The following is a 26,891-nucleotide window of genomic DNA, read 5'->3' as shown; positions in this document are numbered from 1 at the left end:
TGCATACAAGCGAATTATACATCGTTATCTCAGGAGCTACAGCTGAATGTACATCGCGTTTATCTCAGGATGCTACAGCTGAAAATTTTAACATCAGGTTGTATCTCAGGATGCTACAGCTGAAAGTTACATCAGTTTATCTCAATCTACAGCTGAAAGTTACATCAGTTTATCTCAGGATGCTACAGCTGAATAGTACATCAGTTTATCTAGAGCTACAGCAAGTCTAGACAGTTATCTCAGGCTACAGCTGAAAGTTACATCAGTTTATCTCAGGATGCTACAAAGCTGAAAGTTACATCAGTTTATCTCAGGATGCTTACAGCTAAGTTAATCAGTTTATCTCAGGATGCTACAGCTGAAAGTTACATCAGTTTATCTCAGATGCTACAGCTGAAAGTTACATCAGTTTATCTCAGAGCTACACTGAATTACATCATGTATCTCAATGCTAACTGAAAGTTACATCAGTTTATCTCAGGATGCTACAGCGTGAAGTTACATCAGTTTATCTCAGGATGCTACAGCTGAAGTTATATCGTTTATCTCAGGATCTACAGCTGAAAGTTACACGTTTATCTCAGGATGCTACAGCTGAAAGTTACATCAGTTTTATCTTCAGAGCTACAGCCTGAAGTTACATCATTTATCTTCAGGATGCTACAGCTGAATTTACATCGAGTTTATCTCAGGATGCTACAAGCTCGAAATTACATCAGTCTATCTCAGGATGCTACAGCTGAAAGTTACGATCGTTTATCTCAGGATACCTACAGCTGAATTTACAATCAGTTTATCTCAGGATGCTACAGCTGAAAGTTACATCAGTTTATCCAGGATGCTACAGCTGAAGTTACATCATTTACTCAGATGCTACAGCTGAAAGTTACATCAGTTTATCTCAGGATGCTACAGCTGAAGATTAATCGTTTATCTCAGGATCTACAGCTGAAAGTTACATCTTTATCTCAGATGCTACAGCTGAAGTTACAATCAGTTTATTCTCAGGATGCTACAGCTAAGTCGTAATCAGTTATCTCAGGATGCTACAGCTGAAAGTTACATCAGTTTATCTCAGGATGCTACAGCCATGAATAATCAGTTTACTCAGATGCTACAGCTGAAATACATCAGTTTATCTCAGATACTACAGCTGAAATTACATCAGTTATCTCAGGATGCTACAGCGAATGTTACATCCAGCTCTCTCTCTCTCTCTCCATGGCGACCCTGACCCACTTAGCTAGCTGCTTGTTATTCAGACTAGGGTTTATCCACGGAGAGAGTGTGTGTAATTTGGTTTGACAACAAACCCAGTCATGCTCCTCACAGGGTAGGGCTGCCTGATATCAACAGCCCTCCCCACACAGCCACATGTGATGCTGGAAATGAAACACTATCAGATCAGACCCACTGTGATGTTAGAGTGATAGAGAGAAAGACCACAGAGATGTGCAGTGTTGTAGATAGAGAATGAATGGACGGTAATGGTGATGGATAGGATCTTGACGTAGCACTGCACATGGTGCTGGGGGGGACGCTAACATGCTGCAATAGTATGTGAAGACACTAATACTTTATTTTATTTATTTTATTTTACCGTTATTTTACCAGGTAAGTTGACTGAGAACACGTTCTCATTTACAGCAACGACCTGGGRAATAGTTACAGGGGAGAGGAAGGGGATGAATGAGCCAATTGTAAGMTGRGGATGATTAGGTGACCRTGATGGTATGAGGRYCAGATTGGRAATTTAGCCAGGACACCGGGGTTAACACCCCTACTCTTACGAGAAGTGCCATGGGATCTTTAATGACTACAGAGAGTCAGGACACCCGTTTAACGTCCCATCCAAAAGACAGCCCAATCAGTGTCCCCAATCACTGCCCTGGGGCATTGGGGTATTTTATTTAGACCTGAGGAAAGAGTGCCTCCTAATTTCCCTCCAACACCACTTCCAGCAGTATCTGGTCTCCAATCTAGGGACCGACCAGGACCAACCTTGCTTAGCTTCAGAAGCAAGCCAGCAGTGGGATGATACATTTGAGATATGAGGATGTGTGCATACAGCAAAATAAAGTGTTATCAAGCAATGTATTAGTGTTTTAGATCTTGAGTTGTCCACACAAAGTAACCTGTAGTAGTATTTGGGCCTAATTTTTATTTTGGGTATGTCGGTAGTGAAACTGCAATGTTACCCACTGCATATAGAGACATAMTTTATTAAAATAAGCCTTTGGTTGCAACATAAAAAGCTCCCAGAATATAGGAGCCTCTTATGTTCCTCTTCTCCGGCCTCTCAGAGAAAAACCGATGAAGAGTGAAATAGGTTCCGCTGTCTGATTCACATCTGAACGCGGAAGATGGAAAGAAAATGACAAAAATCATCACAATTTCCACTTCTTTTTTTGGACTCTGTCAGACTGATATTCTAGACAGGTACGTCCTCTGCGTCGGTCTGTTTGCASACATTGAAGAGACTGCACTGAAAACTAGCCTTAGCAAGCTAGCAAGTTAGCATAGCTTCCATGGTACGACACTGTGTGTATGTCACAACATTTAATCATCCTCTACACCTCTATGACCAAAAAGACTATAACAATGAAGGAGATTACGGCATGCCCATCTGCGTCATAGGAGCCTATCGAGTACAACCAAGCAATAAAGGAAAGAGCACAGGTGCAGAGGCAAAAAATAGAACTCACTCTATTTCATTACAGTATGTATCAGCGAGCAGGAGATCTGTCAGTTCGGCACATATCATCCCGCGCCAGGAAAAGCAAATGGATAAAGCCAATTTGACAAAGGGGTCAATATACACCATCCAATAAAAAATGGAATCTACAAGACCTGTCAGGGGCTATAAACATCACGGTAATGACCCAACTGTTCAACAGAAATACATTCAGATCAAATGGGTTCTCTCTCATTGGTCTAGTCTAGTCTGCTTGGGTTATTCTCTAGTTTAGCCTTTTACAATGTTTACTGTATATTTGATGAGGAAGATGCCACACCCACAGCGCAACAGTGTTTAGTATATTGAAAAAAGGCAGCGGGAGAAACTGTTGTCACAACGACCACTTTGACTGACTGACTATTACTGTTGGGAGGAACTCCTGAACCAAACAATGGGATGCTGTCTCGTGCACTGACACTCTTTATAGTTGACAGCAAAGAGCATCTATTGGTATATTTGAGTGACTGGGCGGGGTCAGATGACTCCAATCATTATAGGGGTCAGAGTTTCTATATGCCCTACTTATTACATGATATGGCTGTTAGCCTATATTTATCAAAAGCAGAACACATTTGGGGTTTATCTAACACTAGCATAAGTCACTGAGGCTAACAAAAGTTGCACTCCCCCATGTGTTTGTTTTTTCTCACAGCATGTCAATGTATTGGTTTATTAGCTTGGGTGTTTATGTTGGCTTTGCTCTACAGTTTACAGTTTATTCCCATCCTTATGTAACTTTATAGAAGAAGAGGGGGGAGTGAGTGAGAGAGAGAGAAATGGTTTGATGAAGAATGATCAAATACAAATCTTCGAATCAACTATTAAAGACTACCAGAACCCACTGGATTCTCCAATTACATTGAATGAACTCGAGGACAACATACAAACCCTCCAACCCAAAAAGGCCTATGGTTTGATGGTATCCTAAGTGAAATGATCAAATATACCGACCACAAATTACAATTGGCTATACTTCAACTCTTTAACATCATCCTCAGCTCTGGCATCTTCCCCAATATTTGGAACCAAGGACTGATCACCCCAATCCACAAAAGTAGAGGCAAATTTGACCCCAATAACTACCGTGGGATATGTGTCAACAGCAACCTCTCGAAAATCCTCTGCATTATCGTTAACAGCAGACTCGTACATTTCCTCAGTGAAAACAATATACTTAGCAAATGTCAAGTTGGCTTTTTACCAAACTATCGTATGACAGGTATTGGGGGAAAAACATTATAAAATCCATGTACACAAACAACAAGTGTGCTGTTACAATTGGCAAACAACACACACATTTCTTTCCACAGGGCTGTGGGGTGAGACAGGGATGCAGTTTGAGCCCCACCCTCTTCAACATATATATAAACAAATTCGTAAGGGCACTAGAACAGTCTGCAGCACCCGGCCTCTCCCTACTAGAATCTGAAGTCAAATGTCTACTGTTTGCTGATGATCTGGTGCTTCTGTCCCCAGCCAAGGAGGTCCTACAGCAGCACCTAGATCTTCTGCACAGATTCTGTCAGACCTGGGCCCTGACAGTAAATCTCAGTAAGACAAAATGAATGGTGTTCCAAAACAGGTCCAGTTGCCAGGACCACATACAAATTCCATCTAGACACCGTTGCCCTAGAGCACACAAAAAACTACACATACCTCGGCCTAAATATCAGCTCCACAGGTAACTTCCACAAAGCTGTGAACAATCTGAGAGACAAGCCAAGAAGGGCCTTCTACCCCATCAAAGGGAACATAAAATTCAACATACCAATACTTGAATCAGTTATAGAACCCATTGCCCTYTATGGTTGTGAKGTCTGGGGTCTGCTCACCAACCAATAATTTACAAAATGGGACAAACACCAAATTGAGACTCTGCATGCAGAATTMTACAAAAATATCCTCTGTGTACAACGTAAAACACCAAATAATGCATTCAGAGCAGAATTAGGCCGATACCCGCTAAYTATCAAAATCCAAAAAGAGCTGTTAAATTCTACAACCACCTAAAAAGAAGAGATTCCCAAACCTTCCATATCAAAGCCATCACCAACAGAGAGATGAACCTGGAGAAGAGTCCCCTAAGCAAGCTGGTCCTGGGGCTCTGTTCACAAACACAAACACACCCCACAGAGCCCCAGGACAGCAACACAATTAGACTTGACACATTGGAAAGAATCAACAACAAAAACAGAGAGTACTTCTGCCACTGTGACTGACCCAATATTAAGCTTTGACTATGTACGGACCTGGCTCTCAAGAGAAGACAGACTATGTGCACACTGCCCACAAAATGAGGTGGAAACTGAGCTGCACTTCCTAACCTCCTGCCAAATGTATGACCATATTAGAGACACATATTTCCCTCAGATTAGACAGACCCACAAAGATTTTGAAAACAAATCCAATTTTGATAAACTTCCATATCTATTGGGTGAAATACCACAGTGTGTCATCACAGCAGCAAGATGTGTGACCTGTTGCCACAAGAAAAGGGAAACCAGTGAAGAACAAAACATTGAAATACAACCATATTTATGTTATTTATTTTCTCTTTCGTACTTTACTATTTTGCACATCGTTATAACACTGTAATATAGCATAAAATTAATTTGAAATGTTCTATTTTTTGGAATTTTAGAGTGTAATGTTTGCTGTTTAATTTTATATTGTCTTATTTAACTTTTGTTATTATCTATTTCACTTACTTTGGCAATGTAAAAATATGTTCCCATGCCAATAAAGCGCTTGAAATTGATTGAGAGAGAGAGGAGAGAGAGAGAGAGAGAGAGAGAGAGAGAGAGACAGAGAGAGAGAGAGGAGAGAGAGAGGAGAGAGAGAGAGAGAGAGAGACGAAAAAAACTGTTTGAGCACATGTTATACTGTGCAAGAGAGTAGGTCCTCATAGAACTTCTATAAAGCATTGTTTTCCTCAGTTGCTGCTGTTGGTGAGTCTGTTCCATGTAATCATTAATAATGAGAGGTTGTTGGTCTCATTTGGAGGAATGAGTGTCTGTGTTACTAACCTACAGCCCCCCTTTCCTTGGACTGCACGCAATGCTGCCTTCCAAACTCTGTGTAGACGAGAGAGAGAGAGAGAGAGAGAGGAGAGAGAGAGAGAGAGAGAGGAGAGAGAGAGAGAGAGAGAGAGAGCAGAGAGAGAGAGAGAGAGAGAGAGAGAGAGAGAGAGGGAGAGAGAGAGAGAGGCGGAGAGAGAGAGCGAGAGAGAGAGAGAGAGAAGGAGAGAGAGAGAGAAGGAGAGAGAGAGAGAGGAGAAGATGAGAGGAAGAGAGGAGAGAGAGAGGAGAGAGAGAGAGAGAAGAGGAGAGGAGAGAGAGGAGAGAGAGATGAGGAGAGGAGAGAGAGGAGAGATGGGAGAGAGAGAGAGAGAGAGAGGAGAAGAGGAGAGAGAGAGAGAGAGAGAGAGAAGAGAGGGGATTGTCTTACAAGAGGTCAGCCATGACACCCTGTTTTGGCTTTTTGTTGATTTAGTCATCCGATCACTCATTTGCATTGGTGTGACAGCTGGCGAATGGTGAGCAGTCGTTTGTCCGGTGTCTACCTGTGTGGATGGGCTTAGCTTTTTCTAAAGGTTGCGTCTTTTACGGACAGTGTGGTCCCTTGTAGGACAGGTGCATGGGATGGTTAGAACAGGATGCTACTGCTGAGGTTGAGACAGAGCTCTTTGTCCAATCAGCTCGTACTAAAACTGTCCTAGCACCAATCATAACTCTGTATCTTGTATCCAATGCAGATATGAACAAATCCCTTATAAGGAGATGATATTTGTTAAATTACCCTATGGAAATGTCAGTCTGTTGGAAGCCATTTGTGGTCAGGCTCAGTTTAGTTCTACTCTCACACTAAGTGAGTGAGGTTATAGCAAGACTGGTGGACGACTCCTTTACCATTGACTCATCTAAAACACACTTTAAAGAAAGGGAGAGAATTCTTTGAACACTCCACAAGTTGGGCTGGGGATTCAAAACAGTTCCCTACTACAGACCCATTTCACTAATACATACTGGCATCAAAAGAAAAGTAGCTTATTTGTTTTGAGACTAATAATGTGTTAGAAGTGGAGCAAGCCACCCTGAACTAAGAGATCGCAGATGTTAAGAGGGTAGAGGGGGAAAAGGCAATGCATTACGTACATTTAAACTGGAACACTGCCAAAACCATCGGGCTCAGTGTTTATTCAAGAACAATTGGCTGAATGAAATCATACTGGACATATGCACGGAAACACAAGAAACGTTGACTTTGAATGTATTGTACTTTGAATCAATTGTACTCAAGTATTTTAACACAGATTACTTGGTCTTATTCTATTGTCTCCTTACAACCTGATATAAGGGCTATGTGTAGTCTGTGTGTAGTCTGTGTGTAGTCTGTGTAGTGTCTGTGTAGTGTATGTGTATCCATGAATGTCAGATGCTTGCCTCACTGTATGGAATGTACATTAACCGGTTATATAGCATCCTTCACTTACAGTCCATTTTCATGTTAAGACTTGAATGTGCATTTTAGCTATACTCGTAAATCTCCATTTCCGTTGCTTAGAAAGTGAAAAGTTGTGTGGTGTGTGTGGTGTGTGGTGTGGGTGTGTGTGTGTGTGTGTGTGTGTGTGTGTGTGTGTGTGTGTGTGTGTGTGCGCACGCGCACGCGAGAGTGTGTGGCGATCACTATAGGCCTAACTCAAAGCAGTATAGTGGTAAGTGGGGATGCAGCATGGACAGACAGACAGACACAGAGGGGCTTTCTGTTTTATAACAGATTGCACATGAAAGGATGCATTCAAGCCTTTCCTTTGTGGCTTGTAATATAGTGTGCTAATTGCTTTAAATTGCTGACATCTCGAGTCGATAAGGATGAGAACAAGGCCTTCAAAGGGAAGTTGTCCAAAAGGGAAAGACAATAACCCTGAACAAAGACAACAACAAAAGGAAACATCAGTTCTGCATGACTTAATATAATTACTCTCTCTCTCTACTTCTCTACCCCTCTTTTGTAATGTTCTTCTTTCTTTTTTCTCTCTCAATTCAATTCAAATGAGCTTTATTGGCATGGGAAATGTATGTTTAACATTGCCTAAATAAGTGAAATAAACAATAAACAAAACTGAGAAGAAAACTATTTAACAACATCAACAAAAGGATTAGGAATTAACAGTAAACATTGCACTCACCTTTATATATCTCTGTCTCCTCTCCCCCCTATCTCTGTCTCCCTCTCTCTCTCTCTTCTCTGTCTTCCCCCTCTATCTCTGTGCTCCCTCTCTCTCTCCCTCTCTTGTCTTCCCTCTAATCTCTGTCTCCCTCTCCCTCTATCCTCTATCTCCCTCTCTCGCTCCCCTCTCTGTCTTCCCCCTCTATCTCTGTCTCCCTGTCTCTCTCCCTCTCTGTCTTCCCCCTCTTCTCTGTCTCCCTCTCTCTTCTCCACCTTTCTGTCTCTTCCCCCGTATCTCTCTCTCCCTCTCTCTTTCTCCCTCCTTTCTGTCCTGGTCCCCCCTCTATCCTCTGGCTCTCTCCTCCCTCTCTCCCCTCTCTGTCTTCCCCCTCTATTCTCTGTCTCTCCCTCTCTCCCTTCTCTATCTCTCATCTCACCCTCTCTCCGCTCCCTCCTCGTAGTCCCCCTCTATCTCTGTCTCCCCTCTCTCTTCCCCTCTCTGTCTTTCCCCCTCTATCTCTGTCTCCCTCTCTCTCTCCCTCTCTGTCTTCCCCTCTATCTCTGTCTCCCTCTCTCTCTCCCCTCTCTGTCTTCCCCCCTATCTCTGTCCCCTTCTCTCCCCTTTCTGTCTTCCCCCCTATCTTTCTGTCTCCCTCTCCCCCTCTCTGTCTTCCCCCTCTATCTCTGTCTTCCCTCTCCGCCCTCTCTGTCTTCCCCTCTATCTCTTGTCTCCCCTCTCGCCCCCACTCTCTGTCTTACCCCTCCTATCTCTGCGTCTCCCTCTCCCCCTCTCTGTGTCTGTCCCCCTCTATCTCTGTTTCCCTCTCTCCGCTCCCTCTCTGTCTTCCCCTCTATTCTGTCTCCCCTCTCCCCCTCTATCTCGCTGTCTCCCTCTCTCACTCCCCTCTCTGTCTTTCCCCCTCTATCTTTGGTCCTACCCTCTCCTGGCCTCCTCTGTTCTTCCCCCTCTATCTCGTGTCTCCCTCTCCCCCTCCTCTGTCCTTCCCCCTCCATCTCTGTCTCCCTCTCCCCCTCCTGTCTTCCCCCTCTATCTCTGTCTCCCTCTCTCGCTCCCCTCTCTGTCTTCCCCCTCTATCTCTGTCTCCCTCTCTCGCTCCCCTCTTTGTCTTCCCCCTCCATCTCTGTCTCCGTCTCATTTTCCTAAGTAAAGTGAACACCATTCTAACTGTGCTGTTGTTGTGTTCTCTGTGTGTTTGCAGTACGACAGTGAGGCCATGTTCCTGGGCATGCCAGAGGCTGGCCTGGACTTTGTGCCAACCAACCAGGTGGGTTAATTACTCTTCCCTGTGCTTTTGTTTAAAATCCTAATTAGACACATTTAAGCTGACGCATCGCTAAATTAGCGCCCACTATCAGTCGCCACCATAATCAGGGACTATTATAACATGTAAACAGTGCATTTAAACCTCGTTGCAGCCTAATCAAATAAAGCCACTAACTGCACAGTTGTTTTGTTGTTAGAGAGATTTTATTTTATTTCCAGTTCAACTTAGTTCTACCTAGCTACAGCCAAGCTGTGCCTGTTTGAGCTTGCCTGGTTTAAGGAGCCAATAGAATAGTCCCAAAACTGTAAACGATCAAATAGTACCTGAACCCAGGTCTGGTAGAGTATACAGCTGCTTAAAGATGGAATCCGCATTAGGGGAACCAGCGCCACTGTTACCCCCAGTCCCTTTGTTATTGTTATACGAAACAGAGTTGAGGAGCGTCCAAACGGAGGTGAGCAGCGTCCAAACGGAGGTGAGCAGCGGGGTAACAACATTTTGCGGAACATATTCTGCTGTTTCATTGCGTGTGCAATGATGTCCGAGGGGAAAAAACAGTGTTCATTGTTTGCGGTGTCTTGAGGTTGTTTTAATATCCCAAACAAACATGGCAGATTCACCATTAGGGATTCCAGCTTCAAAAGGCCTATAAATTAACATTTATCACTGAACAGAGGGGCATTTAGCTTTCATGTGTACATGTGTGCAGGGCTGTTTCTCCATGTATTCTATTGGGAGTGTTAACTATAATACATCACCAAAAGTATGTGGACTCCCCTTCAAATTAGTGGATTCGGCTGTTTCAGCCATACTTGTTGCTGACAGGTGTATTAAATTGAGCACACCGCCATGCAATCTCCATAGACAAACATTGGCATTAGAATGGCCTTACTGAAGAGCTCAGTGGCTTTCAATGTGGCACCGTCATACAACGCCACCTTTCCAACAAGTCAGTTCATCAAATGTCTGCCCTGATAGAGCTGCCCCGATCAACTGTAAGTGCTTGTCACGTTCCTGACCTGTTTTCTGTTGTTTTTTATGTGTGTGATGGTCAGGGCGTGAGTTTTGGGTGGGCATTCTATGTTGTGTGTTTCTATGTTGGTTTAGGGTTGCCTGGTATGGCTCTTAATTAGAGGCAGGTGTTTTGCGTTCCTCTAATTAAGAGTCATATTTAGGTAGGTTGTTTCACTGTGTTCGTTGTGGGTGGTTGTTTCCTGTCTCTGTGTTTGTTCTGCACCAGATAGGACTGTCTCGGTTTTCACGGTTTGTTATTTTGTTATTTGTTAAGTGTTCACGGTTATTGTTTAATTAAACATGTTGAGCACTGGCTACGCTGCATTTTGGTCCTCTCCTTCATCCCAAGAAGAAAACCTTTACAGTGCTGTTGTTGTGAAGTGGAAATGTTTAGGAGCAACATCGGCTCAGCCGCGAAGTGGTAGGCAGTGGTGTAAAGTACTTAAGTAAAAATACTTTAAATTACTACTTAAGTMGTTTTTTGGGGTATCTATACTTTACTATTTATATTTTTGACTACTTTTACTTTTTACTTGTATTCCTTAAGAAAATATTTTACTTTTTACTCCGTACATTTTCCTTGGCACCCAAAAGTACTTGTTACATTTTGAATGCTTAGCAGGACAGGAAAATAGTCAAATTCACGCACTTTTCAACCGAACGTCCCTGGTCATCCCTACTGCCTCTGATCTGGCGGACTTATTAAACACACATGCTTCGTTTGTAAATGATGTCATCTAGTTTGCTTAATATAAGGAATTTGAAACGATTTATACTTTTACATTTGATACTTAAGTATATTTTAAACAAAATACTTTTTAGACTTTTACTCAAGTAGAATTTTACTGGGTGACTTTTACTTTTACTTGAGTTTTTTTCTATTAAGGTATCTTTACTTTTACTCAAGGATGACAGTTGGGTACTTTTTCCACCACTGGTGGTAGGCCACACAAGCTCACAGAACGGGACCGTCAAGTGCTGAAGCGCGTAGTGCGTAAAACTCGTCTGTCCTCGGTTGCAACACTCACTGAGTTCCAAACTGCCTCTGGAAGCAAAGTCAGCACAACAACTGTTCGTCGGGAGCTTCATGAAATGGGTTTCCATGGGCGAGCAGCTGCACACAAGCCTAAGATCACCATACGCAATGCCAAGCGGCTGGAGTGGTGTAAAGCTCGCCGCCATTGGACTCTGGAGCAGTGGAAATGCGTTCTCTGGAGTGATGAATCACGCTACACCATCTGGCAGTCCAACGGACGAATCTGGGTTTTGTTGATGCCAGGTGAACGCTACCTGCCCCAATGCATAGTGCCAACTGTATAGTTTGGAGGAGGAGGAATAATGGTCTGGAGCTGTTTTTCATGGTTCGGGCTAGGCCTCTTTGTTCCAGTGAAGGGAAATCTTTACTCTACAGTATACAATGGCATTCTAGACGAACTTTGTGGCAACAGTTTGGGGAAGGACCTTTCCTGTTTCAGCATGACAATGCCCCTGTGCACAAAGCGAGGTCCATACAGAAATGGTTTATCGAGATCGGTGTGGAAGAACTTGACTGGCCTGCACAGAGCCCTGACCTCAACCCCATCTAACATCTTTGGGATGAATTGGAATGCCAACTGCGAGCCAGGCCTAATCGCCCAACATCACTAATGCTCTTGTGGCTGAGCAAGAATGTTTCAACATCTAGTGGAAAGCCTTCCCAAAAGAGTGGAGGCTGTTATAGCAGCAAAGGGGGGACCAACTCCATATTAATGCCCATGATTTTGGAATGAGATGTTCAACGAGCAGGTGTCCACATACTTTTGGTCATGTAGTGTATCTGCCCTAGAAGGATGGTAGATTATTTCAGGATACTGGTGGTGTGTCTCTGTTATTGTTGGGGTTGGCCTCAGGTGAATCACATTTTCAGCAGGGATCGTGTAAAAGTGGGCCGTGTGATAAGTGTAAATACCACTTAGATATGGCCCAGTGCACAAGTTAATGGTTAGCAAAGGGATTGGAAGTGTGTGTGTGTGTCAAATAAAATGAAATGTTATTTGTCACATGCTTTGTAGACAACAGGTGTAGACTAACTGTGTTTGTGTGTGCATGAGCATGCGTGTGCACATGTGTGTGCACGTGTGTGTGTGCTCGTGCGTGCGTGTGTGAGGGGGGTTAGTGCTAAGCCCTTAAAGCTAGAATCCTTAGTTGCTACATACATTTTTGGACTTATGAATGAATTATATAATATAGTATACCCACAGATTCTTAAAGAATATAACTTAAAGGGGCAATCAGCAGTTGCTACATTCATTTAATCTAAATGAATGATATGTACCCATTGATTCTTGAAGAATATAACTTATAAATGCTTCTTGAGATTAGTTCAACTGTCGTACTTCATCAGAACCCAAAATATAAGCTTCTTTACTACAATGTCTGTAAACGATGTAAATGTAAACAAACACTGTACATAATATGGTTAAAACTATCATTTTGATATCATGGATGGCCAGTCCTTACATCCATTGCTCTGTCTATTAATTTGAGAGTGGTGACATTTCTCCAGGTCCATCCATCAGCTTTTCATTTTATAACATTTTTGTAATTTTGAATGAATTTTTTTTTTAGCGGGTTAATTAGCTTTAATATTGCAGATAGATTGTGGCTTCCATCAATGTCATTGTCTGCATCATTTCCAATCCCCTATATATATTTTACATTTAAAAAAAAAAATTCTACATTGTAGAATAATAGTGAAGATATCAAAACTATGAAATAAAACATTTGTAATCATGTAATAACCAAAGAAGTGTTAAAACAAATCAAAATATATTTAATATTTGAGGTTCTTCAAAGTAGCCACCCTTTGCCTTGATGACAGCTTTGCACACTCTTGGTATTCTCTCAACCAGCTTCATGAGGTAGTCACCTGGAATGCATTTCAAATAACAGGTGTACCTTGTTAAAAGTTGTGACAAGGTAGGGTTGGTATACAGAAGATAGCTCTATTTGGTAAAAGACCAAGTCCATATTTTGGCAGGAACAGCTCAAATGAGCAAAGAGAAATGACAGTCCATCATTACTTTAAGACATGAAGGTCAGTCAATCTGGAAAATTTCAAGAACTTTGAAAGTTTTGTCATAACTTTCCTGTGAAGATCTGAAGGATCAGGATACAGTGGTTCCGCTCTACAGCGCCCTCTCTCTCCCGCAGAGGTGGAGGGGGCCGCTTTATGGCGGTCGTAAAATACTCTGCTTCTGGGCTCTGTAGTATCGAGATTGGAATGTGACTGTGGAACACAGAGAGACACTTGTACGTCAAAAGGTTGAATAATTGAACAGTATTTCTGTATTATAAGCAGTTGGAGTGGTCCGTGGACACTTAAGGAACAGTCATATCGAGTTTGTTTCATTTGGTGACCTCATGAAGGACACGAGACACACATTACTGTGTCTTTGTTTGTATACACTTCTCAATTATGGGGTTTGCATCTGGATGTTGTATAAAATAAATGATTAGGCATAAGAATACTTTTGGAAAGATAACAATGTGATCTTAGTCTTCTAAATGAGAGTTGTTTTTCATAGTAACTTATGATCGGTCAGTGGCCACGCCCCYGTGAGCACAGGCACCATACCCAAACGTCATGGAACGCCCCTTTCCACAGAGTTAATAAAAGGACCCATGACAAAATTTACAATGAGTAAAAAACGCCGGGACGGGACTTCCCACGTCGAAATGGCTAAGAAATCTACAAACTAAAGACCAATTATTCAGGCTGCAGCTGTTGAAGTACTTTACTCAAGGTAAAGGGTGGCTACTTTGAAGAATCTCAACACTAAAATATATTTGGATTTGTTTAACACTTTTTTGGTTACTACATGATTCCATATGTGTTATTTCATAGTTCTGATATCTTCACTATTATTCTACAATGTAGAAAATAGTAAAAATAAAGAAAAACACTTGAATGAGGAGGTATTTCCAAACTTTTGACTGATACTGTATATAAAATCTATTTTCCTTTATTATTTTCCCGTAACTCTACCATCCCTCCCCTAATTGGAGTAAACTAATGGACAACAACACTTAGGTTTCTACTTCCAGATTATACATACTATATATATTTTACGGACACAGTATATTTTACAATAGTTGTCTTTTGTTTGTTTTTAGTCCCATCCTTCAGCTCCACTCAACCCCTCCCATCTATCTCTGAACACCATCCAGTTTATTTGCCATATATTTTTCAACAGTGCTGTGATGTTTCACAAAAGTTCTGAACCTTTATATTCTCATAGATTCTACATATTGTAAATTAAAGATAACATTTTTGCTAATAGTATTATTATATTATTTATCGATTGACAATTACTTTTTAAATCACCCAGCAGKGCTATATGCTGCAGGCAAATGTTGCAATTTTTCAGCCATTCATGATCCTGCGACCAAAAACAAGCTACTCGTGGACAGGACCAAAATAAATGATCTAATGATTCTGTCTCTTATTAGCAAAGCTGGGATGGTTGTATCCCCCATATATAACATTCTATTGGTTGCAATAATWTTTTTATAAAAATGTTAATTGGAAAACCCTTAGTTTTGAATCCAGCTTTGTTTTGTGTATCAGTTCATAAACCATGTGCCATGGAAGCAGTACATCGAAAATCTCTTCCCAACTATTTTGCAATCTATATGGCACAGCTGTCAATGTTTTGGTCCTTAAATGAAACTGGTATACTTTTCTATTTATCACAATGTTCTTTAGCCAATTTTGGTCTTTAATGCAGGGCCGACAGTCAAGTTCTTACTTTCTCCCCGTTCCACTTGCCTCTTCCATGTCTGCGGTAATGCTGAAATTAGTTGGTTGTAATTTTGAGTAGAGCAGACATTTCCATATATTTCTGTCAGCTGCATGTGAGACATAACTCCACTAGTCCTATGTATGATATAATTTACAAAGATTATACCTTTTTTAAACCTTTTTTCCAAAAATGTATATATTTTGATCAATTAGTATATTTGAGTTTAACCATAATATTTGTTGTAATATTTGTTATTGTCTTTTCTGGTGGATTAAACTGAAATTGCAACCAACCAATGTCATGTTTTAAAAATAGCTATATTTGATTTCATTTTCAAATAACCAAAAGTGAGAGGTTGTAATCTGAATAAAGGGGAAAAGGCCATTTTTTAACATGGGGTGAGACATTCTTACTAATCTGCTGGAGAACCAGTCCGGATTCAAGTGTAACTTTTGTATGACGGAAGCCTTTAATCTAATGGTCTAATGCTTTAATATTTAATAATTTATGATCTCTGAATTCATATTCATTATATTAATAGGCCCATTTAATTTTGTCTGGCTTGCCGTTCCAAATAAAATGGAATATTCTTTGCTCATATAATTTAAAAACATGTTGCTAGGTGTAGGCGAGGACTTAAGCAAATAGGTCAACTGGGATATGACTAAAGAGTTAATCAGGGTTAGGGTTAGGGTTAACTAAAGAGTTAATCTATTTTTGCCAACTTTCTATTAAAATGTATTGTATTGAGATAATTTCTTTCTTTTGGGATATGAATACCGAGTATGTCCACTTCCCCATCAGACCATTTTATTGGTAAACTACACGGTAATGTAAAAGTTGTATTTTTTTGTGATCCAATACGTAATGTAGTACACTTGGATTTCTAGAACCTTGATATAATTGTTGGATCTGATTTTAATAGCTAACATTTTGATGGTTATAATAAATAGATATGCCGATAGTGGACAACCTTATTTTACTCCTCTTGACAGTTTAATACTTTCTGAGAAGTAGCCATTATTTACTATTTTACACCTAGGGTTACTATACATAACTTTTACTCATTGTAAAAGAGATTCTCCAAAATTGAAATATTCCAGGCATTTATATATAAATTCCAGTTGTACTTTATCAAAAGCCTTTTCAAAGTCAGCTATGAATACTAGGCCTGGTTTCCCAGATTTTTCATAGTGTTCTATTGTTTCCAGTACTTATCTTATATTATCTCCAATGTATCATCCATGTAAAAAACCTGTCTGATTAGTATGAGTAATATCCAACAATACTTTTTTAATTCTATGCGCTCTGCACCTTGCTAGAATTTTTGCATCACAACACTGAAGTTTAAGGGGATTCCAATTGTTTTAAATGAACTAGATCTTTATATTTACCACTTGGGTCCTGTTTCAGTAATAATGAACTCAGACCACCTTGTAGTGTATCTGATAATCTACCATTTTTATAGCAGTGGTTAAAACATGCTTATAAAGCTCCCCTGAGTACATCAAGAAAGGTGTGCTATACCTCAACTGGTATGCCATCCAGCCCAGGAGTTTWCCTAGACTTAAAGGCTTTAATTGCACCAAGAAGTTCCCCCTCTGTAATTTGGCCTTCACATGAGCCTTTCTGTACAGATGTTAATTTTACATTATTAATAGGGAAAAAATCCTTACAATTGACTTSGGTTAGCGGAGATGGGGGAGACCTAAATGAAAACATATGCTTAAAGTACTTTGCTTCCTCTTTCAAAATATCATTTGGTGAATCATGGGTTACTTTGTCATTTGTAACAAGTTTCAGTAAATTCTTTTTTTTTGGTAGCATTTCTATGTTGAAGATTTAAAAAAGTCCCCATATTCCATCCAGTTCACTTAATTTTTTATAATATATTACACTTGAGTGACTGGCAGACCACTCTAGTCCACTTATATCCTAGGGCCTTTGAGAGATTGGGACCCATTCTTTATAAAGAGCACACAGTGCCACCCACAGAACAGAAGCAGATTAACTGACAAAAGCATTTCCAACGCCCTCACCTCCATTGTAATGTATACAGTTATTTAAAAATATATATCTTTATTTATTTCCACAATTAAATAATAATATGTGTAATAATGTTGGCAGTTCATACAAAGGATTGGCATTACAAAATTACATTTTTAGCAAACAATTATTGTGATTCAACCTGTATTGTCCCTAACATCCTTACCCCATATCAACAGATGTGGGATACATACACACACACACACACACACACACACACACACACACACACACACACACACACACACACACACACACACTCCCCACCTTTCCCCCACAAACAACCACAAGCTCAGATGTTCAACAGCTGTTCCATCCCCGAGCCCAACTCAAGAGAAGACTTTTGTAGCTATTTGAGAAGGCATTCAAAATTGAGCAAGATTGGTTAATCAAATCTCCCTAATGTCCCCAAAGTCCTAGCTGAAGGCGCTCAGATACCCCCCCACACCCTGAAACACACACTGGTCCCCTGTTATGACCATTTTCCCAAGCATCTCTGTGCAGTCAGACCTTTTTATTATTTTGTGCCACCAGGGCCGATTGTCCGAGTCTGATTGTCCGAGTGTGACCCCTTCCTCATGGGTTACTGCAGCTAGTTCCATCAGCTTTTTACCAAAACAGAAGCGGGGAGATGCTTTGTTAGTGTTTCAGTTAAGGACTCTAGCTTTAAGGGACATAACACAATCAAATATTTCTAAAGAATTGTATGTTCCTGAGGCAGTCATCATGGCATGATGAAAATATTAGTTCATGTTGTTTTAATTTCACCTTTATTGTGTTTTTGTTCAAACACAGTGTTCCTGTCTGTAGGAAATGGGTAATTAACTTACTTTATTAATTAACTAAAGGCTTTGTGTTAATTAGCCATAGCTTCCCTCCCTTCCCTTAGTCTCGKGGCTGTAGGGTGATGGAGCTAACGAATTGGAGACTGTACCCATGCATTTTCAAGGGATGATTGTGCAGTCTAACAACAAGTTGCGCTATGCTATATCACTCAATATGAATGTTATTCAAGAACATTATACCAATAATTTATTTACAACAATGACAAATWGTTCCATTAAAGCTCAACTTCTTCAATCCCATATTTACTGTCTGCAAATGGGTCAATCTCACTGAAAGGAATGGTAATTTAGCTAATAAGCCTCATATGTAGCAACACATATTCTATTGCTTACGTTGCAGTTAACCCTTTTTCACTTGGTTTCATTTCTTGTCATTACGAAGTAGAAGTGTCATGAATTAGTTATACAACAGAAAATTACGTTTATCCAAAAAATAAACATTTCGGTCAGGCTCCTAAAATATTGGGCTGGGGAACGATTGTTTTTGGTTTCTGTTCTGACTCATATAAATGTGTGAAAGTGTCGTTTCAGAGCAATTCACACCCTTTGCACGCATATATGAAACTGTCTTCACCTTCACTATAGTCAGAAACACATTTACTGAGGTGTGCACAGCATGCCTGGTACTTTTTGTCTTTTTTTCTCTAATGTTTTTCATAGTCATGTTATCAGAGTAATATGCTGAAGTCAATCACCACAATATCTTACAAAACTATCTCAGTCAGTGTGAATAATTAATGAAAATGAATGATGGCTGTATACATCTGTTATGGCCCACCATTGCTATGCCATTCTACATCAGCAATTTGCGTAATTTCTATCAATTGTGATTGGACATCATTTAATCTACTGCATGCCACTCACACAGTCTCCCATATCCATGACAACGGTTATTTTATTTACTGAAAATATTGATACTGGTTTACTTAGAATCCTTTCATTAGGACTGTGGTAAAACTTAGAGGAAAACCCACTTCATTCAGTCTTCTGAAAACCTAATTATATAATAGTTTTATTTTTCAGCGGGACAATTACACAAATCTTAATGCTAAAAACACCCCAGAATGGCTTTCCAAGAGGTGTTGTGTTTCTTTASTGGTCCAGATGTGTTGAGTGATCCTGAGTGGTCCAGTCGCAGTCCTGACTTAAATTTGCTTGAAAATCAGAGACAATGTTTGAATATTGCTATCCATCTATGATTCCCAACCAAATTTACTGAGTTTGAGCAATTTTGACAAAAACAATGGATATATGTTGCCCTAAGAGTTGTGYAAAGTTGGTAGAATCTTATTTAAAATAATTCACAGCTGTAATGGCTGCCAAAGGTGCTTCACCCATATATTTACCTCTGGGGTGTGAAGACATACAGATGTAGGATCTTAATTTGGTCACCCTTTTGGTGGAGAACTTTCCTGCAAAGCAAGTGTAAAATGTTTAGTGGATTTGAGGTTTAAAAAGGCTTCTGAAGTTTGTAATTTTTACTTTGACATTTCAGACCTGATTTTCCCTAAGAAATATATCAACCCATACAAAAATGTCCATGAATTATAATCCACACAGTAATTCACATTCCCTGTTGTATGTCTTTTTTAGGGGGTGCACGTCATAAAAACTCAATTCAAAAGTTTGTTTTATTAAATTAGGAATTTCAAATGTCATGGTATATCCTTGTGTGTAGCAATGTCATCTAGATAATGTAATTTGATTTAAAAAGCCTTTTCATTGTTAAAATCGCAAGTGATCGTGTAAGTCGCTAAATTGCTAAATAAGCATTGCTAAATGACTAAAATGTAAAAATGATCAAATAGTAATGTCCATTCGGATACTTGAATATTCGATTAACCGTGCCCATCATCCCTAATTTCTGCAATAGTAAATGTCTTACCATTCAGGTCTCTTGAAAAATATCTCAATGAGGCTAACCTGTATATATGATGGTTAGGTAAAGCATCCTGATTGTCCAGAGAACATGTTTGTCATTGTTCTCTAGAAGCTAATCTAAGGTTAGTTTTACGTTCCCACCCAGATGGTTAATGGCCTAGTTTGAGGATGCTGCGCTGATCCAAGATCTGTGCCTAAGGGTTCTTCCTTCCATCCTTCTATGACCCTGTGGTGACCCTTGAACTTTCTGTTCCCTCTGGTAGTTCCGTGTGCCTCCCAACCCCCACCAGACGCATCTCAGCGCCAAACAGACTGGACCCCTGTGGAAACGAGATGGCCCCGCTCACTCCGATGGACCCCGGCTACCCTGGGTAAATACACAACAACAAATTCACCACCAGTGGGTTTCAGGGCTCAGACACAAGGCAGGCACTTGTCAGTTGATGAAAGTTCAAATCCTCACTCATATAAAAAAAAAGACTACACACTTCGATCTAATCTGTGTTTGTTATGACAACGTTTCGACCCAGGCCTGCATCATACTGCAAATCAAAATCCCTTATTACTTTGGCATATTGATGATGAAGTTTAAGAGTTATTCATTATGAAAGATACTGTAATTCACACACACACACACACACACACACACACACACACACACACACACACACACACACACACACACACACACCACACACACACACACACACACACACACACACACACACACACACACACACACACACACACACACACATACCTGATCCACACCTTTGGGATCAGGTCATTCGTTTTATTGGCAGCAACAGTTCTGTTCACCTTGAACATCTCGGCAGCAGACAGGGTTAAGCAACTGCTCTCAGCGCTGCTCTCAAACAGGCGAGGCAGAAAAACAACACAGAATAGAGTATAAAGCCCTAACATCTATCCGAGTCTAAAATCAAAGGTGTTATAGAGTTATGACTCAAACACATTTCAATGTAGAATCCAAAATGTTTGAATGTTTGAAACCCTGTCCCAGCACTAGGTACAGTATGTTTGATTCTGCATGTCCCCTTCATTGGTTCAGTAGGTGTTGGGTGGATTTCTTCTTATTGTGAAACCTGAACTAGTCTCACATCTTTTAGGTCTGTGCTCGGTAGTATTTGGTGAGAGTATTATAGAAGGAAAAATAGAGAGGCAGAAAGAAGTTGTTTCATTATTAATTGCGTTGGCAACATTGCAGCTCGCAGATTGTCATGCCAATAAATCATATTTGAATGTGAATTGAAAGGGAGGGGGACTGTTTCATATGGAAGCTTTTTATGCTGTTGAGGCAAAATTATCTCATTTTGTTAAAACAATAAATATTGAGTATTTAATTTGTATTTATTTGTTGCTTTTTAGTCCATGTTGATTATTTTACTCAGGCTTATCTTAGACAAATCTAAAATAGCTATTTTCATTTGTTTTTTTGTATTTATCTCAACTTTTATCTCAAACAATGAAACAGTTGATCCCTGATAAAAAAAATATTTCTGTAATAAGAGAGTACCTTTCCAGATTGGGCCARTGGTTTATGGGTAGGTCAAGTGATGAGTGGAACATTTTTAGGCAAAATAAAACAAKAATTATTCATCATAAAAACTGTATGTGTAGGCGGTGTGGGGGCCTTAACTTGGTTGGAGGGAATTCCCCATCTCCCACCCCTCTACCACACACTACATCTTACAGCATTCATAATGATGTGTTAACTAGATATGAGTGAAATGAAAGGAGAGAAATATCTCAATATGATCAAATTATTTTGAAGATGGCTGGTCTGCACTGCACCCATCAGTTGTTACACATTTTCAAATAGAAAAACCATTTCATAATTTGATGTTGGTTGAAGTTGACTTATAAGTCATTAGTCTTTTTTTCCAACTAAGGTGAAGGCTCTGAAAACTGTTGCTAATCATTGTCATTCTAGAGGCTAATGTTAGGAGAACATTTTCATTTGAATGGTGCATTTGTAATAAGAATACAATATATTTGAATGGGGTTAATCAAAATAGGCCCACTAGCAGGCATTTGCATAGTTCTGAGCAGAAAGGGACTTACCATTGTTCTCAACTGAAAGGGACAATGGGCGATTGAAGAGAATGACAGAAAGAAGAAAATCTAATTTATTCAGGACAAGGCTTGATATTAGAAAATATGCTCACGAGGCAATGTGCCTTTGTTTCTAAAGGACAAATGAATGGCAGCATGAAAAACAACTACTTTGTAATAAGACCTTCAGATAATGTTAGTTTAAAAACTGTTTTACTTTAGGGTGCTAATTATCACAAGTAGGGTTGCAAAGGGTCAGAAACTTTTTGGTAAATTTCCGGAATGTTTCCGGATATTTTCCATGTGAAGTTAAGCCCAGGAATTTGGGGAATTTTTCTTAAATTCATCAAAAAATGTAGCTTATAACAGTGAACCTTTTTTTGTGGGATACACATAAGGCAATTCTAGGTCTTGTGGCATATTTTGTTTAAACTATCCCCAATTCAATGGAATTGCAACCCTCTGCATGCACAGTTCATGCTTCCATCACCTGTGCAGTGCACTCTTCTATCGCATGTAAAGCTGATTCTCAAGATCTTGCACACTAATGAGATGCTATTGAGGCCACACTACTACACTGTCTGAGCCAAGGACTACATGCTTTCTGGTAAGTTTTGATTACAGTACTGGGTGGGGTGAATATATTTTATATGACATACATTATTTTTTGTTAACTAGTAAATAGAAGCCTACAGCAAAGTGTTTTAAAATAATTTATAACTTGTTAACAGTTTCTGCTACCATGTGGGTTTTAGCTTGCTTGAGCCTGCTAACTGAGGAGTGTTAATTCACCTGTTTCCATACATGTTTCATTTYAAAACATTTATCTTACACAGGAGTTATTTAATCTAACTGCTTAACTATTTATCTGTACATGCAATTGTATTTGGGKTTTTTTACMMAAAAAAWCTMAATCTTTACAGGAAAACGCCACGGGCACTATCTAATGTGTGGAGACATTTCACTGCAGCTAATGTTATATGTGAATCATATGTGAAGAATGCAACAAAGATGCAGAATCATCTGGCCAAGTGCATAAAGTTCCCTCRGCTCTCACAACAAGYAACCTCTGACAAAAGTCCCTCTACTTCTATTTGAGGTGAAAATTATGAATCAGACACCTTATTGATAGCAACAGCTCATGGTCCTCCTGGAATCAGAAGTTATTTTGGCTCAATGGAGGAACGTAGTCAGAGAAATGCTGATGAATGTTTTGCTCGAGCTGTGTATGCAACTGGTTCACATCTGATGCTCATAGGAAATGTGTATTGGAAGAGATTTTTGAAYGTTCTTCACTCAGCATACACCCCTCCAACCAGACATGCTTTATCTACTCATTTGCTGGATGCAGAGTTCAACAGAGTTCARGTGAAGGTCAAGCAAATCATAGAGAAAGCAGACTGTATTGCAATCATCTCTGATGGGTGGTCGAATGTTCGTGGGCAAGGAATAATTAACTACATCACCTCCACCACTCGACCAATATTCTACAAGAGCACAGACACAAGGGACAACAGACACACCGGTCTCTACATTGCAGATGAGCTGAAGGCAGTCATCAATGACCTTGGACCACAAAAGGTATTTGCACTCGTGACAGACAATGCTGCGAACACGAAGGCTGCGTGGTCTAAAGTGGAGGAGTTCTACCCTCCAATCAAACCCATTGGCTGTGCTGCTCAAGTATTGAATCTGCTCCCCAAGGACATCATGGCACTGAAAACAATGGTTACACTCTACAAGAAAGCCAAGGAAATGGTTAGGTATGTAAAGGGTCATCAAGTTATAGCAGCAATCTACCTCACCAAGCAAAGTGAGAAGAATAAGAGCACCACATTGAAGCTGCCCAGCAACACCCATTTGGGTGGTGTTGTCATCATTTTTGTCTCCTGGAGGGGAAGGAGTCGCTCCAAGAAATGGCCATATCACAGTCTGCCGAAATGGACAGTCCCATCAAGAGGATCCTCCTGGATGATGTATTTTGGGAGAGAGTGGTAAGCAGCGTGAAACTCCTAAAACCTATAGCAGTAACCATTGCACGGATTGAGGGAGACAATGCCATCCTGTCTGATGTTCAGACTTTGCTTGCAAAGTCTTTGTTCTTCAAAGTATGAAGAAATCCATACTACCCTGCCCACTTCACTGTTGCTCCAAGCAGAGGAAACTGCAGTTCTGAAATACATCAAAAAGCGTGAAGACTTCTGCCTGAAGCCCAWACACACCGCAGYRTACWTGTTGGACCCCAAGTATGCTGGCAAGAGCATCCTGTCTGGTGCAGAGATCAACAAGGCCTATGGTGTCATTACTGCTGTGTCTCGCCACCTTGGCCTGGATGAGGGCAAGGTTCTTGGCAGTCTGGTGAAGTACACTTCCAAGCAAGGGCTTTGGGATGGAGATGCAATATGGCAGTCGTGCCAACATATCTCATCAGCCACCTGGTGGAAGGGACTTTGTGGATCTGAGGCTCTTTCCCCTGTTTCCCCCATCATCCTCCAGATCCCACCAACATCAGCCGCCTCAGAGCACAACTGGTCCTTGTTTGGGAACACACACACCAAAGCACGCAACAGGCTGACCAATACAAGGGTTMAAAATTGGTGGCTGTCCGGGCAAATTTGAGGCTTTCTGAGCCTGACAACGAGCCATCCTCAACCAGGTTGGAAAGTGACAGTGAAGATGAGGCCTCAGAGTCGGATGTTTAAGAGGTGGACATTGAGGAGGTCCAGGGAGAAGACATGGATGCCTGAGAGGAAGACAACCAAAGCGTTAGTTTCTAGACTCATCATTTTACAGATGTATGTTGAAAACGTTATTGGGAGATGCGATGGATCATTGGGGATCTTTTCAATATTCCCTTTATTTTGTTGTTCAGTGTAATCATCCCATGTGAAGAGTCAACTCATTTAATTAAAGTTAAATTCGTAACTAAATTGTTTTTWAAATTTCTWTTGGAAGGATTTAATYGTTTGCAATTATGTCTACTTATGATATGTCACGCCCTGATCTGTTTCACCTGTCCTCCACCCACCTCCAGGTGGCGCCCATCTTMCCAATTATCCCTTGTGTATTTATACCTGTGKTCTCTGTCTGTTTGTTGCCAGTTTGTCTTGTTTGTTCAAGCTTGCCAGCATTTTCCTGTCAGCTCCTATCTTTCCCAGCCTCTCTTTTCTTGTCCTCCTTGTTTTTGACCTTTGYCTGTCGTGACCCTGTACCCACCCGCCTGACCTCTCTGCCTGTCYCTGACCCTGAGCCTGCCTCCTGTCCTGTACCTTTGCTCCACCTCTGGATTACTGAACTCTGCCTGACCCTGAGTCTGCCTGCCATCCTGTACCTTTGCCTTACCCTAGATTATCAACCCCTGCCTGCCTTGACCTGTCTTGGCCTGCCCCTGTTTCTACAATAAACATTGTTACTTTGACAGTCTGCATCTGGGTCTTACCTTGATTCCTGATATGATAAGGTTAAAGGTTTATGTTTCTGTCTCCATATGATATGGTAAATATATCCAATGCAAAAAACATCTACATTTAAATGGTATTAATATTCATTAGCATATATTTCCATTAATTCCCATATATTCCCATTAATTCCCATATATTCCCGTTAATTCACACGGAAAGTTTCCACCTCTGAATATTCCCCAAAATGTGTACCCCTAATCACAAGGCTACTGCTGTGTGGGCATACTGTATCTTTACTGTAGGGTTCTTAACTTAATTAACACCTTCTTGACTACAAAAAATTCGAAGAGCCTTTTTTGCCGCTTTTGTAACACTAAAAGGTACAATATGTTACTTATCTTTCTATTTTTATTCACTGCAAATGGTGTAGATGTGTTAGAAAGTGAGGACAACATGAAACAACACACTGTGTTTGTCTTCATCATAGTTTCCGAGATCAAATAGACTGAACAGTAACAAGTGTCGCTGTATTGACATCTTACCCCCTGATGCTGTGACCCTGTGTAACGGTACTCGTCCTCGTCTGATGATGAGTATGAAAGATCGGACCAATGTGCAGCGTGGTAATTGTCCATTTTTATGAAATCCAACTGAACATGAACACTGAATGACAAAACAACAAAAGAGAATGAACGAGACTGAAACAGTTCTGTATGGAAAAAACACAGACACAGAAAACAACTACCCACAATCCATAGTGGGAAAACAGGCTACCTAAGTATGATTCTCAATCAGAGACAATGATCGACAGCTGCCTCTGATTGAGAACCATACCAGGCCAAACACAGAAATACAAAACCTAGACTACAAAACCTAGAATGCCCACCCCAACTCACGCCCTGACCAAACTAAAATAAAGACATAACAAAGGAACTAAGGTCAGAACGTGACACCCTGGACATCCAATTCCTCACCTTTATTACAGATGATGAAGTCACTAATAGACAGGATGAWTTATAACAGGGATGAGCAACTGGCGGCCCGGGCTCCACTTTTGTAGACTTTTTAATTTCCCAATAAAACATTTTAAAATGTTGGAACTCAGTTGGGGTTTCAACTTACTGTTGAGAGTTAGAATAGTAATTTGGTTGGGGGGTGGGCCTCCAACAAAATTTCACTTGGGCCCCCCAAAAGGCTAGGGCCGGCTCTGACCGGATGTGTGGGTATGGATGTGGGTAAAGAGTTCAGATTTTTTGTGGCCCCCACACCCATCAAAGTTGCCCATCTCTGATTTACAGGTTTACAATACAGCACATCTCTTTCTCTCTGTCTGTCTCTCTCTCTATCCATTGATGGTTTGTCTCTCTTCTCTCCTCTTGATCACGTGGTAACCATCCCTCTCATGTTACACATGTAACATTGCTGTGTGTCTGGCCTCGACTCAAGTTCTCCCATGACTCTCTTCAGTGTGAGTTATTAGAAAACCAGAGTAGATGGGTGCATACTGTATATTGAGTGTTTTTCTAGGAGGGCCACAGAGTTTAAAAACAACAACTACATTAGAACTCTGCACAGGAAGTTAGTTATGTAACTGTCATTTTTGTTGTTGTTATGTAATTATCAATGTTTTATGTCCATACTTTGAAACGCCTTTG

The 26,891-nt window shown here is 40.5% G+C and overlaps 1 protein-coding gene across 1 annotated transcript in view; it reads left to right on the top strand.

Moving 5' to 3' along the window:
* The window catches only part of LOC111979053 (thymocyte selection-associated high mobility group box), a 110,167-nt gene that overhangs the window by 41,657 nt on the left and 41,619 nt on the right, over positions 1-26,891 (top strand). Inside the window, 2 exon segments of the mRNA XM_070449035.1 lie at positions 9,127-9,192; positions 20,026-20,133. Of these exon segments, the coding sequence (XP_070305136.1) occupies positions 9,127-9,192; positions 20,026-20,133 (174 nt within the window).

This window comes from Salvelinus sp. IW2-2015, linkage group LG19, assembly GCF_002910315.2.
Source record: "Salvelinus sp. IW2-2015 linkage group LG19, ASM291031v2, whole genome shotgun sequence".
Taxonomy (NCBI): domain Eukaryota; kingdom Metazoa; phylum Chordata; class Actinopteri; order Salmoniformes; family Salmonidae; genus Salvelinus; species Salvelinus sp. IW2-2015.
Note: the sequence above shows the minus strand (reverse complement) of the source record. Positions and strands in the feature narration are given on the sequence as shown.